This window comes from Papaver somniferum, chromosome 11 (genome assembly GCF_003573695.1).
Source record: "Papaver somniferum cultivar HN1 chromosome 11, ASM357369v1, whole genome shotgun sequence".
Taxonomy (NCBI): Eukaryota; Viridiplantae; Streptophyta; class Magnoliopsida; order Ranunculales; family Papaveraceae; genus Papaver; species Papaver somniferum.
The window spans coordinates 139,141,008-139,160,471 of NC_039368.1; the positions used below are offsets into that span (position 1 = coordinate 139,141,008).

The 19,464-nt window shown below is 36.9% G+C and overlaps 2 protein-coding genes across 2 annotated transcripts; both read right to left on the minus strand.

Moving 5' to 3' along the window:
* Positions 1 to 10,415: 10,415 nt before the first annotated feature.
* Positions 10,416 to 10,910, minus strand: LOC113325335 (putative F-box/LRR-repeat protein At3g59160). Its single transcript, XM_026573532.1, has one exon. The coding sequence runs from the start codon at positions 10,908 to 10,910 to the stop codon at positions 10,416 to 10,418; it is 495 nt and encodes a 164-aa protein (XP_026429317.1).
* Positions 10,911 to 12,250: 1,340 nt separating this feature from the next.
* LOC113322104 (AAA-ATPase At3g50940-like) lies at positions 12,251 to 14,782 on the minus strand. Its single transcript, XM_026570123.1, has 2 exons — positions 13,106 to 14,782; positions 12,251 to 12,999 (listed from the first exon to the last, which is right to left on the minus strand). The coding sequence occupies exons 1-2, from the start codon at positions 14,216 to 14,218 to the stop codon at positions 12,487 to 12,489; spliced, it is 1,626 nt and encodes a 541-aa protein (XP_026425908.1). The 5' UTR covers positions 14,219 to 14,782; the 3' UTR covers positions 12,251 to 12,486.
* Between the last annotated feature and the right edge of the window lie 4,682 nt (positions 14,783 to 19,464).

Below are 19,464 nucleotides of genomic sequence, written 5' to 3' on the forward strand. Positions count from 1 at the left end.
TCGATGGGCTGATTAGCCAATCAGGATGCGTAGTTCTCGGTGGATTCTATAATGAATAAAGTGGTGGTAGACGTTTTGTGGATATAAATATAAAGCAGAAAAAGTTTCAACTTTGAAGTAACGAATGTAAAATTTAAAGGGAAAGAGAGCAAGAACACTGAGTAGTGTACTGGTACTACTACCAATAATAATAAAAAAGCAAGTAAAATTTGGAAATTCAAAGGTTGCTAATAAGGGGTATTGATTTATCGGGGGTGTACCAATTCAATTGTGAAAGATTTTTGTTTTATATGGATATTTTAGTACACACCTAATCAAATATTTACCTCCTCTTAGTATCCAAGGATAATAATAATTTAATAATGAATAGTAGGTAAGAGGGGAATATTAGGAAGACTGACTCCTCAACTGAGAAGTCAATAAGAGGAGAGAAATCAACTCTCGAGTCTTTAGTAGCTGCTGCTTCCCGATGAATATGTTTGCTTTGCTGTCATCGAAAAAATTTAGATGTTGCAGAAAAAATGGTGCAAAATTAATCATGTCATGGTTCAAGCTGCAGTGTTATTGACGATGAAGCTAGCAGTCTAGAATTGTTTTAAAAAAGGATGATTTCTACTGGATAATTGATTGCTTTTACTAAGAGAAACATGCTTGGGATGGGACACTAGAAGGTGGAAACTCTTTTTGGACCACACATAAGATTTTCCCGCCATTTTTTGAATCGTGAAGAAAGGGTGTCCCCTAACCACTGTTGGGTGTCCCTTTAGCAATTGGGGTGGAAACATCCTTTTTTTGGGGGGAAATAGTAATTTTTTTGGGTTCCTCCGGGACATTTCTGGGACGTTTCCGGTGCATTTCTGGGGCGCTTCCGGCATACTTTCGGGGTACTTCCGGTTCACTGTTTACAGAGGTCAAAATGCCACATATTGAGTCACTTTCGCCGCAAAACCTTATTTTTCAAAAAACACCTACAAATAAATAAAATACCATCATAAGTACAAAAATGGGTACTAACAATATATACAATTGGGCTGTATTAGACACATAAATGCGTCTATCAAATACCCCCCAAACTTATTATTTGCTAGTCCCGAGCAAATCAAATAGAAAATAAAATCCTAACTCACTGTCGCAGGCATCGTCGATTGCATTTAGCGTATGCAACAAGCCTTTAAACCCCTAGGTGGCCCTAGTGGTCGAGTTATAGTCTCAGGAGGGCTTACAAGAGATATACCCACAAAACCTTAATACTCCAGACCCTAGCTATCTACAACGAACCTTGGAAGGCACTAAAGAATCTCCTTGGTTGGCATACTTATTGACTACAAGAGGAAGTACCCTGATGCGAAATTCCAATTGATGTACACGAGTTTGCACTCAAACATACTAAAATTCATATATAAGTGACAGATCTCTACTAGGATAGTTGCACTATGGACATCATATTCGGAGTCAAACTAATCACATTGAAAGATTAAGAGATGGATATAGAAAAACATAGATGGTGTTGATGTTGACCAAATGATCAATGTTTCACATATCTTTCTGAAGACCACTGCTAAAATGAACCTATCCTAATGGACTGAGATACCGGTCTGACTAATATCAACACTGCTGGCATATACAAGGGAACCAGCGGTCAATAACTTAAATCTAGATCAACAAACTGGCAAATACAAGGGAACCAGCAGTTGACTACACAGAACAATAACCATTTTTTTTTTAACTTAACGGCATGAATAGATCTTTTTGATCCAAGCTCATGCTTCTTGTCAGCAGATTACACGATAGTTCCCACAGGTCCTGCATTCCACGCTTGCTTAGGCGACGGCAACAGGGAGAACACACGCATATTGCTATCCAAGTATTAATACTTATTCCGATTGGTCTAACTGGTCCGGTCTTAACTTTTTTTTTTTTATATAGTAACTCAATCACTCTAATTCACCCTAGCAGTGGTAACAACTTGAATCGTGTGCCCCACCTAATCACTTAGAGAAACATAGTTTAAAAAAAAAAAAAGAAGTGAAAAGGACTCAACGAAATATGGTGAAACTATCATGTTATTTCTAACACCTGAGCTCTGTGCTTTTATGAATAGACTCTTTAGATGTTTCCATCTATTCATATTGGTTCCTCAACTCCTACAACCAAAATGCTTCCATCCACTTAGATTGGTTAGTGCCATCCTAAATACGCATAAATTTCTAGGCTCTGGAGTTTATTTATTGCAACTAAAAAGTTTCTCCCATACCCCCAAACTTAAATCTAACATTGTCCTCAATGTTCTAAAGATGAAACTAAAAGCATGAACAAGGAGAAACTGTTACCATTTGAAGCGGAAGAGTTAAGGAAAGATATTACCGTGTTGCATGAGCATGGGATACCTCCCAATAAGTGCTAAGTTTAAAGTCTTCAGCCAGACTTAGGAAAGGATTAGTCAACTCGAACCATAAAACAACAGTCAAAATAACTGTGTGTCTTCAAAACTAAATAGAGCTGACCAAAGGAAATTGCAATGAACCAAGAAAGTGAACAAGACTAGCATGCCCTTACTTAGTTTCCTGATTAAGAAATTTATATCTAATTGTGGTTCAGGTTCAGGTTCTATGAAATGGTCTAAGAAATTTATAGCTTTACGTGATGAAGATTCATCTTCCTCACTCGAATTTGTATCAGACATCTCTCAATAATCACAAAGATCACAAAGAAAAAAAAAATTTCCTCCTCTCCTTCTTCTTTCCTCCTTCTTTTTCTAAAAAAATAACTCACTAATCTTTAAAAAGAAAATTATGATCCTAAATTAACACTAAACTAACTAATCAGATTAATACTGATTAATCTGATTAACACTAGTTTAACACTAATCTCATAAGGGTATTTTGACATATATGAAAATAGGTTGGATAAGGGATAGCCTAAAAATACTATTTCCAACCCCTTTTTGTCTTATTATGTATGCCTCCAAATTTTCTTGTACGTCCCAAAATAGGGTTCTATATGAGGCCTGATATATACAAGGGTTGGACTGTTGGGTAGGTCTTGGCCCATGGCATGTTTTTCTTATATATAAACCATCCTAATGATGAGTTTCTATAGAACCCTAACCGAGAAAAATAATATATAAGAGTTGCGCGCGACACAAACCAAATCTCGAAACAGTATTTTTTGGATTGAAATCATCACAATACAAGAAAAACAAAACTAAGAGGTAATATCAACGTTTTGATGAGTATAGGTTTTCATGGAAAATCTTAACAATGATATCTTAGGAAACATACTTTTTCGCTTACCTTTTCGGGAAGCTTCTTTACTGGCTAAGTGTGTGCAAATCATGGAAAACTATCCTGGATGATAGACATCTTAACGAGGCAGGCTTTATTTTCGCATGCCGTGAGAACGAAGACAATAAAATCCAGCTTTACTTTGGAAAAGAATATGATCATATTGATGATGGTAATAAGATGAACTATTACTACTCTTATGACACATTCATGGAGATGGAGCATGGAAGGTTTTGTTTAAAATCTTATCACCATGAAATCCTTGTTGGATCATGTTAAAATCTGCGGGCATCCAACTCAAAAATAATTGGAAATGAGTGGAGCGGCCATTTCATATTATATTTTAAGTTAATTAAGCGGATTATAGCGATGTAGGACCATTGTCCTTTCACACGCCCCTCACGTGCAAGGCCAATCACTGGGCCTCACACGTGAACCTACATACGAGTTACCAGTCCATCGGTAACAGGTGCACACAGGTGAATGACTAAATCAGGGGGTAACACCTCGGCCAGTATCGGCACTGGCCTACACCCCGGGTGTATAAGTGACAAAATCGGTTAAACACTTCGACCAGTAACTCGGCCTACACCCGGCGTACGCTGGTCTGGGTCTGGGGCTTCGCTCTGATACCATGTTATAATACGGGCATCGAACTCAAAACTAATTGGAAATGAGTGGAGAGGCCCTAAAGATTATAAGTCGCAGGATCTTAGGTAACCCATACAATGTGGGACTAATAATCTCAACACGCCCCCTCACTTGTAGCCTCGTTGTGTATAACACGTGGACAACGTGTATCCTCGTTGGGTCTAACACGTGGACAACAATAAATCGGGTGACGCGGAGTAAAGGAGCGGTCAATGACTCGTCAGAAATAACCTGCTCTGATACCATGTTAGAATACGGGCATCCAACTCAAAATCAATTGGCAATGAGTGGAGAGTCCCTAAGGATTATAAACCGCAGGATCTTAGGTAACCCATACAATGTGGGGATAATAATCTCAACAGATCATGCAATGGACTGGTTTGTTTTCAGAAAGGGGATCCTAGTGTCCACACCCCTGAACCTTTCGCAGTTTTCAATCCCTTAACAGGGGAATTTATTGTATATATAATTTGAGTACAAATTGCTGGCCTCACATTGAAAGTTAGGCCAAAAGCTTGAATTATAGAGCTCCTGGCCCCCGACCAATAGGAATTGAGTATTTCCATTCTATTTTGGATACATATCGAATACCTAAAAGCTAATCTTGAAACCCTAATCTCTTCTCTACCGTCCTCTTTTCGCTTATAATTCTCTCTGGAAAAAATGGCTCACAATTCTCTCTGAAAAAAATGGCGACAAACGTCAAGGTTATATTTTTTTAACGAATATTACGGCTGCACATCAAAAACCTAGGGTGATGACTACCCCTTGATGATAACAAAACCCTATGCGATATTCATCTACAGCCTCCTTCTCTCCTTTTTTTCTTTTCTCATTCAATTGCACCTTGGTAATTTATCGCTTCGATATCCTTTTTTGATCGCTTTATCTTATTCGTTTCAGAGGTTGATGTTTTTCACATTGTGATCAGTGAACGAGAAAATATCCCATTATTTTTTCCGTCATGGGTTGACTGCATGCGTCTAAGTTTTCTACTAAACCCTATTTGGTTTGCGAAAATCCCATTCCTGTTATTTTCTCCCTCGATTTATAATGATGACTGCTGAGATTTTTTTTGTTTTGACTTGGAATCAGGATATACGGTTTTTTCTACCTAAACATCAAAAGCTTAATGAATATGGTATGATGAATTACCCACTGGCATGAAACAAATATGCCCTAGATTTTATTTATTTGATTCTGTAAGCATTGTAATTTTTGAACCATCTAATCTAATTTCTTATCAAGCTTGATCGCTCGACTAATCAAACAGTTTTGAAATCTCGGCGAAGGTGATTAAAATGGTGTTGTTCATATGAAGGTATAATCTTTAACACAACAAAAGAAGCAGTTGCTGGGATTATGCAGGTATAATATTCATGTGCTGTACAAACTGTTTTCCTTTATTGATGACTGAAACTCCTTATAGGAATGTAAATGTGTTTTAGGTTACTCTCTTCCTCTGGCTTTTCAAACATTTTTATATTCAACAATTTTGATATAAGATGGACACGCCATTAAGCCGGTTGAGGAGAGCTCAAAAGAAAAAGACATACTACTGAATAGTAAATGTATTCCAATCATTCTCTTTTATCTCTATCTTGGGGATTTCCATGTTTCTCTAAGCACTTCAGTTGCGCTAACTTACTCTATGTTCTGTTAAATACTTGCCCCGATAAGTGGCTTATGCATAATATTACAGTGTTATCTGTGGTTGGTGGCATCGAGCAGCTGACAAAATTTCATAATCAAGGTAAAGTCATATTTGAAGAAAGGGCTGCACTGCACTGCACTGTGCTTAACTAAACTAATTTACGAAGAAATTGAAATGGTCTTTTTCTAATTGCATTTTGTCTTGACTCTTTTGATTTTGTTTGAGATGTTGTCGTCCGGATTTTCTTGGTAATCTTCATGCTTTCTTCTTTGCTTCTCAAGAGTTTTCAATTGTTTATAAGATATATAACTGAGGGGTTTGTAATTTATCAATTTGTAATGAAGAAGTAAGAAGCATCTATGCTAATGTATGGGTTAGGTGATGTGTCTTTCCCGAGGTTTTGGAAACAAACTCCTTTTCAAGTAGCCAAAAGCCCCAATTTAGATGCAGTTGCTTTTGCTAAGTAAAAGGCTTATGGCTGTAGAAGCAGACTTAAGCTCTGGAAGTTTGTACATATCATCGTGGGGAATATGAGGCAATGCTGCCTGGAGATATACCATTCGAAGGTAATTTTCTTTTTTCCTTTTAAATTTAAATTACAGTGTCTTCCCTTTTGTTGTTGACGTCTTCTTTTAGTTAGTTTTCTTCTCCTCCATTGAATTATAGTGTCCTTCTCTTTTGTTGTCATCGTCTTCTTTTAGTAGAAAAATTACATTAGTATGAAACTAGAAGTGGAGAATGGGGATACGACATCCAATTTATTGCACTATCAAAAGCCCCACGCTTCATCTGGTGATAATATGTTAATGGTTAATTGATGAAAAACTGGCAACGAAAATGAAACTCTATAAAACAAAATTTTCTTTCAGTAATGTTCGTTAACACGAGATTTTGACTAAATGTCAGTGTTATTATGTGAAGCTGTTTTAAAATTTAAGAACGGGGGTGTCTCAATAGTGGTTAGAAGTTGAACTAATTAATGTCTTTGTGTTTTGGTTTTAGTGCTAATGCTGGTTTAAAATTTAATTGGCGACTAATGTTCGTTAACACGAAATTTTGACTAAATGTCAGTGTTATTATGTGAAGTTGTTTTAAAATTTAAGAAATGGGGGTCTCTCAATAGTGGTCAGAAGTTGAACTAATTAATGTTTTTGTTTTTTGGTTTTGGTGCTAATGCTGGTTTTGTTTCTTCATTACAGTCGCAATTTTGATCAATGGACTCTTGGATAAACTTATAAAATAGCAAAACTACCAAAGAAGATCTGTTGGGAGCGAATTCATCGGGTACATATGGCTACATCAATTGGACCGTCTTACTTATGTGTTCTCATGATATTCTCTTGAAAAACAACAAGATTATAGTGTTGTATTTTCTAAAACATGGGTACATTGTACTCTTCCAGTACATTGGTGTTAGCCTACAATCAGTAAGAACTACAAAACCATCTATTTCTATTCATCATGGTTGTCAAATACTTGCTTCTTGCTATACTGTAACTAATGAGCAAATATGGAAAAGTGCCGGAATGGTGTTTTGTGTGCTTACTCATAGCAATTGTTTCCCGTTACCCAATAAGTCACGAGCATAATTTTATAAAAAGCAAATGAACCTCATCGGAAACCTGGATTCTTTTTGGCAAGCTATTGGTGCATTATGTTTTTCAGCTGCAAATGAGAACATCAGTGGGTACAACTTCTCGCTATATTTTAGAATTGTCAAATTAATGTTGGACAGAAGAAAACCCATTTGAGTATGTGTGCATTCAGAGACACTGGTGTCATTAGTGCTTTACATTGTGAAATGAGAAGAGAGGTGTGGGATTTAATTGGCGATCGTATAGATGCATCGTTTGATTATTTTTTTTATTCTCTCATTGAGTATGTTTTGTGGTTAATATTTTTGGTAGTTTCCCATGTTACAAATCTGGTGAGACGTTATCGGTAAAACATCAATCTCCTGTTACCCAGGTGAGAAATTGAGGCATCATAAATGTTCACTTTTCAAGTATATTGAAGCAGATTTTTAGGAGTTTTCTGAAGGTTTTCTAGAAGGTACAATTGTTGAGCGTAAATTAACGGGGTCATGGAGAAATGTCAGGAGTTGGACTGTATGACCACCTCTCTCCTATTACCCTTCCCTGTGGTACTGTCATGCATGTTTCAATTTGTTACTGATTTCACAGGTAGGTATTCATTCCAACCAACTGTTGTTGCACTATAACTTCTGATTTTCTTTTTGATTCAGATGACCAGTTTGTAACCGATAAGCCGCTGATTTCGTTTGAGTCCTTTTTGTTAGTGTACGGTTGAGAAAGACTATGTCCTTTTTATTCGGTCCTCATTTGACTGTTAATTGAAAACTTAAAGCAGTTTTAGTTGTATCCCGTAGAGTTATGATATATTCGTACATACTGTGATCAGAGTAATAACATGTTTCTTTTGTAATTAAATTATACTTTACCTTTTTCTACACTTCTCTAATATCATGATCTGTAAGGAGAAAAATGTTGCAAGTATTTGTTTAGCATGCCATATATTTCTTATAATTAGGACTTAAAGAATAAGCATTATTTTCCGACCGCCAACCATATTACTCGTATGGACTAGAGAGACATTATCAATGTGTACCAAAAGAGCAAAGTATGAGTACATTTTATTAACATCTATAAGAGATCGAATTCATGAGTCAGACAACGAAGGTTTTGTACATATAACTAACTACTAAGATCAGCGGTTCTCTGAGATGTGTAACGTAGTAAACTATGTGTCAGTTATCAACTTCAAAATGCTTACCGAAGATTGGTCATCCCAAACAGGCAGGCTGATGTGCTAATATTCTACAATCTTTACAATTTCAGCTCAAGTAATATCCCATTTAACTGGGACCAAATTTTCGGCCCAATTGTTTTGGCTAAGGCTACAAATTCGATCTGCTAATACACAGCGGTTTCTAAGCAAGTAGATAATATATTTTCACACAATAGGAGAGACTCGTCTCTATATTTTCAACGCAAATAACTTAATCCCGTGCAACGCACGGGAAAGACTCTAATTTTTATAATTTCAGTAGGGCTTGGCACGAACTTCTGCTAGTTTAGAGTGGTTTCGGTTATTGCCACCAAACTAACGAGTACAAGGTTATTAGAATTTATGCCCTCGATGGCCAGCCGCATGGGTCATACGTCCAAGTATATACTATTGGCAGCAACAAGTGGAGAGACAAAGAAACATTTATTATGAATCTCAGGTTCGGTGTCAACGGTGTTTTCTTTAATGGAGTCCTTCATTGGTTGGATGATGACGATGTTATTGTCACCTTCGATTTGGAAGATGAGGAGTTAGGAAAGCTCCCTCTGCCACCTCCTGAGGTTCTTGAACGTCCACATTTATTCTGGTCTAATACACTCAAGGTGTTGGGAGGTAATCTGTGTTGGGTTCAGGATTACAGTTCCCGCATAGACATATGGGCATATAAGAGAAGCAATCGTACGCAAGAGCACGATCAGAAACGGGACTACTATAACAAAAATTAATGGAACTGGGTCAAGGATTTTAGTATAGGGTGTGATCTTTACTACGAACCATTTTCCATTACAAAAAGCAATCAAGTACTAATGTTGTGCAGAAAGAAATTCTTGTTCTATTGTTATGACCCTAAAACTCAAACCATAAGCAAACTTGGGGATCATAATGGCATGGACAAATGCTCAAGAATTCAAGCAATCCCTCATGCAAACAGCTATTTTTCATTGAAAGATTCCGGTGAAACATGGTATGGGCCGGGGTGCTCAAAGCTGATGCAGTTCCTCTGACAGAAAACTATTTATCGTTGAAGAAATAGTTTCTTGTAGTACTGTGCGAAAAACTATATATAATTATTTTGATTAATTCAGCAGACGCAGAAACTCCTAAAAAGGAACGCGAATTCCGCAAACACCATGTTAAAGAAAATTGAGACAGCATAAATTCTCACAAAAACTCATCTAAGAGACAGAAGTTAATAAGAAGGTATACATACCATCATTCAAATGTAGATATTAAACAAGAATGAGATAGTTGCAGCAGCTCTTGGGAGTTTTAGTAGCGTTTCACTGAATTTCTTCATCCGTCTCTTGCTAAGATCTGGGTTTGACTCACGGCATTGCTCAAGAGTGCAGCTTTCAACAACCACTTGCTCTAAGGCCACAGAATTCTTCAGCAAAAGTTCTAATAGCATGAGCTCATTAATAAGTCCTTGAACGCCGAGAATCTTAACATACTTGAGGCTACGTAACATGCTAGGCAATGACAACTTTGTTTTCCAATAAGATTCTACTGCTGAATCCACCTTTATCAAATTGAAAACCCAGAAACTTATTTTCATAATGAGGTAGCATGCATGATTCCTTACATGATTAGAAGAAGTAAATTTGCAGTTACTTCATCAAAATATGGGCACATTACTGGTTTTTGAAAGAGCTTTCCCTTGGCATCCGCAACGTAATGCTAAAGATAAAAGATGAATTCATCACAAGAGTCGAGTAGCTATGAATAATTTTCGAAGTAGCGAATATTTGTAAGGAGACCAGGAGGTGTCATTACCTGCGTCTTCACCTCAATAGATTCTATATTTGGAGTGATCTTCAGAAGATATGTTATTGCATTTAAAGAGTCTGGTGAAAGGCTCGTCCATAGCTTCATACATTTAAGATTTTGATATGGAGGAAGCTTGGTGTATAATTTTTCAAGAACACAGGAGGCGAACTTGGCACACCAAAAAAGAAAAGAGTCGTCAAATGATGTCTACAAAACTAATAAATATCGTAATAAATCTTCAATATACGAAATTATACCTCAAGAGACGAGTATGACAACTTAAGAACTTTGACATTGTGAACCGCTCTCAAGAAGTGGATCATACGTTTAGCAAACAACTCTTTAACCCCTACAGGAAGCTCTGGTGCATCCTCATTTTTTCGGACACTTGTGACTAATATATCAGCAATGACTATAGAAGATAAGTTCTGAAGAGAGTAGTCTGTTGACATGTAATCATTTGTCTTAAAGTATGAGAGATTTGGGGCACATAATGTGACCTTGCCACTGTCTGAGTGAAGACCATTCATACAAATCTCTGTGGGTCTAAAGATTTCAATGTGCTTGAGATTAGGACAAGAAATTCTAACATTCAAATGAAGAAATTTGCATAATATCAAGCCCAAAAATTCAAGAGAAGGACATTGTGCAAAGAACTCATTAGTTAAATCTTCATTATCAAATGAAAATGATTGAAGTTTAAGAGATTTAAGATGCGGTAGGTGAACGGAACCAGGTAGAACCATAGGTGTGCATCGTACACCATGCTTCATCAAAATCAATTCCCTCAGATTACTACACGTGAAGAGTCGAGGAGAAAACTGAAAATGGTCCAGACACAAGCCCATATGTAAATCTTGAACATTGTGGTTTAAAGCAGCGATAATCCACGTATTTAGACGGCTTTGTAGACGAAGATTACACTCTTTGGTAATATTGAATTCAATTTTATGAATGTCAGTAGAGTCATGAAGCAATAGTACCTGATCCACGAAATCTATGAACCGGTCATATCCTATGATGGGATCATTATACAGAAGTGATGAGAGGGTTAGAGTGGGTATAGAGTTCCATATATACCTCCATCTTCTAGACAAAACACAGATCTGGACTGCATATTTGGTGTGAGTAAAAGACAGGATGTGATGAATGAGATTATCAGGTAATTTACTAAGTCTATCTTCAGTATTCATCACATTAAGTGAATTTCTTGGTTCCATGGTCGATAGAATTCTTAGGCAAACTTGTAGGATTTTGAAATGACAAAGAAGATAAATATAATGGGACTGAGTTCTCAAATTGCAAATAATCTAACAGATTTTACAAGATGCTATCCGGGGCCTCCGGGCATTATGATTTTACAAGATTCTGTAAGCATTCATTCCCATATTGAAGAGAGATACTAAGACTTAATATTACAAGATTTCGTGAAAATTAATGGAAAACTTTGAAGTTTGAAGAAGGAAATGATTTCGTGAAAAGATTATGTGAGCATTATTCTCACAGTATAAATGATTTTACTGAGATTATTAACTACTTTCACTTGGGTAAAATCTGTGGTAAATTTCTGTCAATATTTTGCTAGATTTTATTGAAATTGGTGCCTCTAATAATTTTCAGTTACTAATGTCCCAACATCCAAGTGCAACATCATACCTTTTGTAGCTTAACTACATTTTACTGAATTGATTTGGACTTCCAATGGCAAAATACTAAACTGTCATAACAGGTAGAAAGAAAAACAATGATTTGCATCTTGTCCATCGAAGAAAGCTGGGGCTTTTCCAAAGCAGTTGATATTGCAGCGGCACATACAGGGCATACTACTACTCTAAGGTCAATTGGTGCAAAAACAGTAGCATTTCCCTGAGGATTGTGTTGTCCATGTACAAGCAAGATGCTACTGCATCAGCAATTTCCCAGGGAAGCATAAATTTGTAAGGGTATCTATGGATTCTATGGTGCATCCAACGATTCCCTTACAAATACTGTCAGAGAATACCTGCACTCAGACAGCATATACACTGCTCTGAACATGTTCTGCAGTATGAGTTTTAATGGCTATTCTTAAAATAAGAAGAGAACATATCAAAATATAATCTAGTTGTATTATCATGATTCATTTCCAGTGTCACCTGAAACTGTCAACAAAAGCAGAAGCGGAATAAAACTAAAAAAAGAAAAAAACTAGCAGAAGTGAAACCAGCTAGCTAGTGTAAGACTTGGCCCTAGGTGTGAAAAAATTTAATAAAAGGCCTCGGAGTGCTGTAAGAAGAGAACCTAAGCTAGCACTCCCTTGCAGGTGGGGTATCCTATTGGCCCTTACAGGAATACTCCTGGCGGTGGCTTGATCGAGCCACACTTGGAACACGTCCCACTCCGAGTTTTCTTTGGTTCTTCATCTTTTGTTTCTTTCTGATCTTTTTCTTCCTCGAGGGATTTCTCAAGTGCTTTCTGCACTTCTTCTTCCTTGAGTTGTTTTGCTTCAACTATCTTTCTCTTCAGGAATTGGACAAGGCCAGTGAGGGAAACATTAGCGTCATCGCTAACCATCAATTCTTCTGCTACTTCTGCAGGTGTAGTTTGTGACGCTTGTAGTAGTTCTTCAATCTCTCCAAACAGGTGGTGTTCCTCAATAGAAAGGTAGTTTGAGGCGAGGATTCTGAAGCCTGGGGCAGTAATATAAGACAGATGAATGTGCTTATCCATTCGACCAGGACGGAGCAAAGCAGGGTCAAGCTTGTCTTTATGGTTGGTTGTAAAAATAATGATCCTTTCATCTCCACAGCTCGACCATATTCCATCGATGAAGTTCAGTAGCCCTGAAAGGGTCAACTGTAACACACATTTGCAAATATAAGAAACTCATATAACTGATGCACATAAACCTAATATCAAATTAACATAAAAATAAAAGATGAAACCAAACAGTAACACTCACATCAGGATTTCGACTCTGCTTGGCACGGTATGGACGTCCATATTCATCAAATTGGTCTTCAGTTTTACTCCTATCACGCATTTCAGCACTGCAATCAATATCCTCGATAAGAAGAATTGATCGATTTTTGGTACCCAGCAGCACACTTCTCAATTGAGAATTAGAACGAATATTGGTAAGCTCTAAATCATAGACATCAAAATTAAGATAATTAGCCATGGCAGCAACCAAACTAGATTTTCCAGTACCAGGAGGACCATACAACAAGTAGCCTCGCTTCCACGCCTTGCCAACTTTTGTATAAAAATCTCTCCTCCTAACAAATCTATCCAAGTCGTCTATTATCTCTTTCTTAAGATCAGGATCCAGTGCCAGGGTTTGAAAAGTTGATGGATGTTGTAAGTTGACACCACCTCCTACACCAGGTCCACGGCCAGAATACGGATCAGAACCTCCACTGCTCCAGAGCTTTAATGTCGTGTTTGCATCATTCAACTCCTTTGCTTTCTTGAGTATGTAAGGGATATAAGACTCGACAATCTTCTCGTAATGCTTCTCATCGAAAATGAGCTCGAATCTAGTCGGAGACTCCTCATTACTCTCAGAGGGGTCTTGAAAGAATGCATCAGAATATCCTGGCCTATGCATCATCGGCTGCCTGATCCGGTTATTACTCGCACTACTATTATTACTAGTACCACCAACCATTCTCCAACTGAGTTTGACACCTTCAAATTCATCCTCAATATACTGGCTTCTCTTGTTGACGGAGATGTTAACCTTTTTATCTTTCGCCGACTTACTAAACTCAAGCCCTTTCATAGTAGGACTGATTTTGGTATTCAAATAAGTTTCTGCAGCCTCAAACACTTGATTATGAACACCCCCTGCACCACCTTGAAACTCCTTAATTGCTACTGTCATTGTGTTAGGCGCATTCTTCCTCCCATAAAAGATATTTCGAACGAATTTCACAATATAAATACGAACTTGATCAGGCACATATGTGTTAATCGCAGTTGTAATCATCATCATTAAACCAGTAAATGATGCATAGTACTGAAACATCATCGATGTCGAAGGAAAACTACTTCCTCCCATCCCCGGAAACATCTTTGAATCTGCTAATTTTCTATCTAATGTAATTCAGAGAAATCGAGACAGGGTACATATAAATGTAGCCAAAAACAACTTGTTTCTCTTACAATGTCACAAAAGAAGCAAAAGGGGTCTTTCCTAAGTCTTTAAAAGTTCAATTTAAAGCTTTAATGAATACGCGCTACTAAAGTGCTTTAGGAAACTACTAGGAAACACCCTTACAATTTCAATTGGTGGAAATGGTGTTGTACAAGGAAATTTCAGCCAATCTATCCACACCCCTTTGTAAATGATTGTGCAGAATCATAAGAAATTACATAGAAACCCACATTTCAGACAAAAACCTAAGTTATTCTCTAGTACACTAAGGTTGATAAAAGCAAGTACATGATGAAATTAGAAAGAAATTCAAGTGAGATTATGGAGGAAAGAAACATACTCTCATACCTTTAGTGCTGTAATGGTATGAACAGAGCAGAGCTGAACCCTGAAAAAGAAGAAAGAAGCAGAGAAGAGAAACTGGTGTGGTTCTACTTTACTCTTTTCCTCTTCTCTCTTCTCCGTACTTTCAATCAATCACTCACTTTTTGAGTCTTTGTCTTTATGATTCTGAGTGCTTATTGCTATGTTGCATCTAGTTGTACATTAGTTGATTGTATTATGGACGTGGCATGCATCTGATATCAAATAAGTCCTCCAGATGTGTGCTGAGTTTAGATGATTGCTAGTTTAAAGGTAAAGATTTTTCCATGTCATCAACAAGGAGGAAGAGTGGAAGAGTCTATAGCGGTATTGTATCATTTTGCTCTTGTTTGTGTTCCGGTTCTAAACTTGATGCTGAAACTTAAAAGCCCATATGGAGGGCCCATACATCTAACACTTCTTGAAAACGGTCTCGGTGTGTGATTAATGGCTGAGGAATGCCACCACTCAATGATTTTACCACTATTATACTAATTTATAGTGATATTGGGTTATATTTATTGTACGGTTATAAAGGAAATTGGTAAAAAAGAAAAAAAATCTTGAATTGTTATTTCGTCCAAGGTTTTTAAAGCGTGAAATGAATCACGACTTGTTTTTAATTTTAAGAATCGATGTGTATGTTGAATCGTGTGGAGCGCATATTCATAGTTATTTTTTGAATTGTATGTTTGTACATGAATAATATCGAGTTATAGTATCATCTAGATTTGTCAAGATTTGATCTTTATTACGATAAGATCTGTATAAGTTTAATGTGAGTCTATTATCCTTATAAGATTTATCGTGGAATTAGAAAAAAAAATCTGGATGTATGATGAATATCCTCATAAATTCGTTATAAGTTAATTATCATCAATAAATAAAAGCATCTTGGCTAAGTGGATTGACAGTTCTGTTATTCATGTATGACTTGTTCAATGTTCGAAGATCTGTCAAAGATGCAAGGAGAGGAGTTCGGATCTCTCTCTCCGTAACTTCCTTTTTGGTTAAATTCTGATATCCAAGGCATGGTTCGAGTCTCTGTAGCTTCTTTTTTGGTTAAATTCTAGCATCCAAGGGAAGGTACTAGAATTAACTGGCCAATGGTCAAAAATTGGTCAAGAATTGAATTTTCAGAAGAGTCTTTTCTGGTTAAATTCTAGAAATAGATTTAAAATGACATTATCAAACCAACTTTTGACTTCTCATCTTAAAAAAAGCAAAAAAGTTATTTCTATGTGACTATCTAACCTATTAAAAAAATTTGTGCTTTTGTCTTTTTTTTTTAATGCGTAACAACAAGATTGCATCCGTGGCAGAATACATCGAAGATTATTCCCATGTAAGCCATCCGAGATGATTGGATCCTATTTGCAGGCGACACGGAGGAACAACAATTTTGTTTTGTGTTGCTTTTGCTTTCTCTAGTTTGTGCTTGATTGAGCGTTAGTTTTCGACGTAATACTCCTTTCACTTTCGTTCGTCGAGGTACTCATTTCACTCCTACTCGCCAAGGTATTCCTCTCGCTCTTTCCTATTGTTTTGCCGTTGGGTAGGTCCTGATTGTCATTCTGATTCCTAGACGATGCGATGGCTTTCGTAACGATCATTCGGTCATCGATCTTCCCTTGCGACATTATCTGCTTCAATGCCTTGCATTTCATACGATCTGTGTCTCCTATCGTAACCACTCCGCACATGTTGTGCCCTCTAACCCTCATGTGAAAGTCGTGCATGCCGACGTGGAACGATACTTTCAGGGTATTAGGTACTACCCATTTGCAGCCACTTATCTACTAAGGTGATCTCTAGCAGTCTGTTTGACTATTTTCCTTCTTTAACTGTTGCAATATTTCGAGCAGACCCAGATCTCCGGGTGTTACTCTAGTCCTCTCTACTTGCAAAAAACGCGAGGGTAAATCAAAGTCTTTATTGTCAAGGGAGTTTGGACGTGATTTTAACATGTTCTTTTGATGTTGATCTAAATTTATTTCGTTCAGATTAGCACCTTCACTTAAAAGAGGGGTTGTAATACGTACCTCGGGATTTCTTTTACTTATCTCGTAGGTATAAGTTTTGCAGAATGACGTTCTGATATCGTCGTTGTTGATGATGTTTCAACTTCTTCCCGGAGTGGGTAATCAACATTGTTCTGAATTCTTCGTACTCTTGCATCTGCATAAATATTCCATCACTCTGACTTGCGTGCGTGATGTAGATCTGGATCTTGATTGGTTTTTGATGATTCCTTCTCTGCCCCACAGTGGGCGCCAAAAGAGGTTGTAGAAAAAATATTTCCACAACAATCCTAGAGATTTGTATTAATATACATAATCTTAACCGTTAGCTGATTAAGATTTATACCTTATGAATGAATGTTGATGATAAAAAATGAACCGTTGGAGGATTCAGTAGTATTTTTCGTGATGCCTTCCTGATGTATGTGAACTTTTTATCTACTTGATGAATCAGTTCTCTTAAAGCTTTGGTTCTTCAAGAATTATTGATGAATGAAGAGGGGGGGGGGGTGTACCTGCGAAGAAACTCTGATGCCTCAATGAGTAAGAGCGCTAAGCATGTTTTTATGGAGAGAGAAGGATTAAAAATGTGTACCTTTCCAGTTGGAATTCCACCTCTATTTATAGGTTATGGAGAAATCGTATCCAGTTCAGTTTACATCTAGATACATTTTGACTATGTATATAGACCAAATGCTTTCTAGGATCATCTTGGTCAAAACCAATTTCCTTTTTTTTTAGGATCTACAACCTCCAGATTACACTTGGTCATCTTCTGTTTCCTCTTTTATTTCTAGGGATTTATAACTTCCAGGGTTTGAATGTATACCTGGTTTTTAAATGATTCCTCCTTTTTCTAGGGATCAGAAACTTCCAGTGTTTGAATGCATGCCCGTTCTTTGGCCGATTCCTCCTTTTTCTAGGGATCAGAAACTTCCAGGTTATACCTGGTCTTCTTAATAATTGACTCCTCCTTTTTATGAGGATCAGTAACTTCCAGGTTATACCTAGTATTCTGGTGTAAAAGGATAATTGCCGACATGGCTATAATTATCCTTCCAGGTTTCCCCAAGGTGGATGCCAAAAGATGTTGTAGCAAAAATGTCCCACAACAATCCTCGAGATTTGTATTGAAAGACATAATCTTAACCGTTAGGTGAATTAAGATTTATACCTTATGAATGAATTATGATGATAGAATATGAACCGTTGGATGATTCAGTAGTATTTTTCGTGATGCGTTCTCGATGTATGAGAATTTTTCATCTGCTTGATGAATCAGTTCTCCTAAAGCTTTGTCTCTTGAAAAATTATTGATGAATAAAGAAGGGGGTACCTGCAAATACACTCCGATCCCTCAATGAGTAAGAGCTCTAAGCAGGTTTTTATGGAGAGAAAAGGATTAGAAATGTGTACCTTTCCAGTTGGAATTCCACCTCTATTTATAGGTTATGGAGGAATTGTATCCAGTCCAGTTTACATCTAGGTACATTTTGACTATGTATATAGACCAAATGCTTTCTAGGTTCATCTTGGTCAAAACCAATTTCTTTTTTTTTTTAGGATCTACAACCTCCAGGTTATACTTGGTCATCTTCTGTTTCCTCTTTTTTTTCTAGGGATTTATAACTTCCAGGGTTTGAATGTATACCTGGTTTTAAAATGATTCCTCCTTTTTCTAAGGATCAGAAACTTCCAGTGTTTGAATGCATGCCCGTTCTTTGGCCGATTTCTCCTTTTTCTGGGGATCAGAAACTTCCAGGTTATACATGGTCTTCTTAATAATTGATTCCTCCTTTTTATGAGGATCAATAACTTCCAGGTTATACCTAGTATTCTGGTGTAAAAGGATAATTGCCGACATGGCTATAATTATCCTTCCAGGTTTCCCCAAGGTGGATGCCAAAAGATGTTGTAGCAAAAATGTTCCACAACAATCCTCGAGATTTGTATTGAAAGACATAATCTTAACCGTTAGGTGAATTAAGATTTATACCTTATGAATGAATTATGATGATAGAATATGAACCGTTGGATGATTCAGTAGTATTTTTCGTGATGCGTTCCTGATGTATGAGAATTTTTCATCTGCTTGATGAATCAGTTCTCCAAATATAAATTCTTCAACTAGCCCATTTCAGATGGTATTCTACCAATGATTTTATTCCCCAAGAGAGACTGTCAGATGTTGGAAATCTCCCAGTCTTCTGAGAGTTCACCGTACAATATATTATTCCCCGCATAACGCAGTAAATCTACTTAGATATGAAACATGTTTTGAGGCATACTCATTTTTTTTGAGGCATACTCATTCATTATACCATCTAGGGTGGGTTTATAAGGGGTGTCTAAAGGTAGTGCAATTACCTTTATATCCTTAAAAAACTTAAATTACTAGAGTGCCCTTATCCTCAAAAACCTAAAATCAAAAATCAAAATAAACTTTAAACTCAAACATCTTGGACTCCAATTCAATCAAGAAATTGATCAAGCAAAGCAAACACGAATCGAAGTGAGCGATGTTGGAGTGCGAAATCCAAATCTCAATTGCTCTTAGATGTATTTTAGAATGCATGTGTAACAACCCCATCTTGTTTTTGACTGATTTTATTTTGTTTGATCGATAAAATATGATTTCAAAGATGAAATTAGGTTTTCATAAGATCAGTTCGGCTGATCTTGGATTATCGATTTTGAGCCGAACCTAGTGTATGATTTAGAGAAACACTATGTTCGGCTAATGCGACTTTTCTAGATTTTGTTCGAATAAGCCGAACC

Bases quoted from the DNA above. Each gene is read 5' to 3' on its own strand.
- LOC113322104 (XM_026570123.1), bottom strand. From the start codon at position 14,218: ATGTTTCCGGGGATGGGAGGAAGTAGTTTTCCTTCGACATCGATGATG. The intron at 13,000-13,105 runs GTGAGTGTTACT...TGTGTGTTACAG, and splicing joins AGCAGAGTCGAAATCCTGAT to TTGACCCTTTCAGGGCTACT.
- LOC113325335 (XM_026573532.1), bottom strand. From the start codon at position 10,910: ATGGTTCTACCTGGTTCCGTTCACCTACCGCATCTTAAATCTCTTAAA.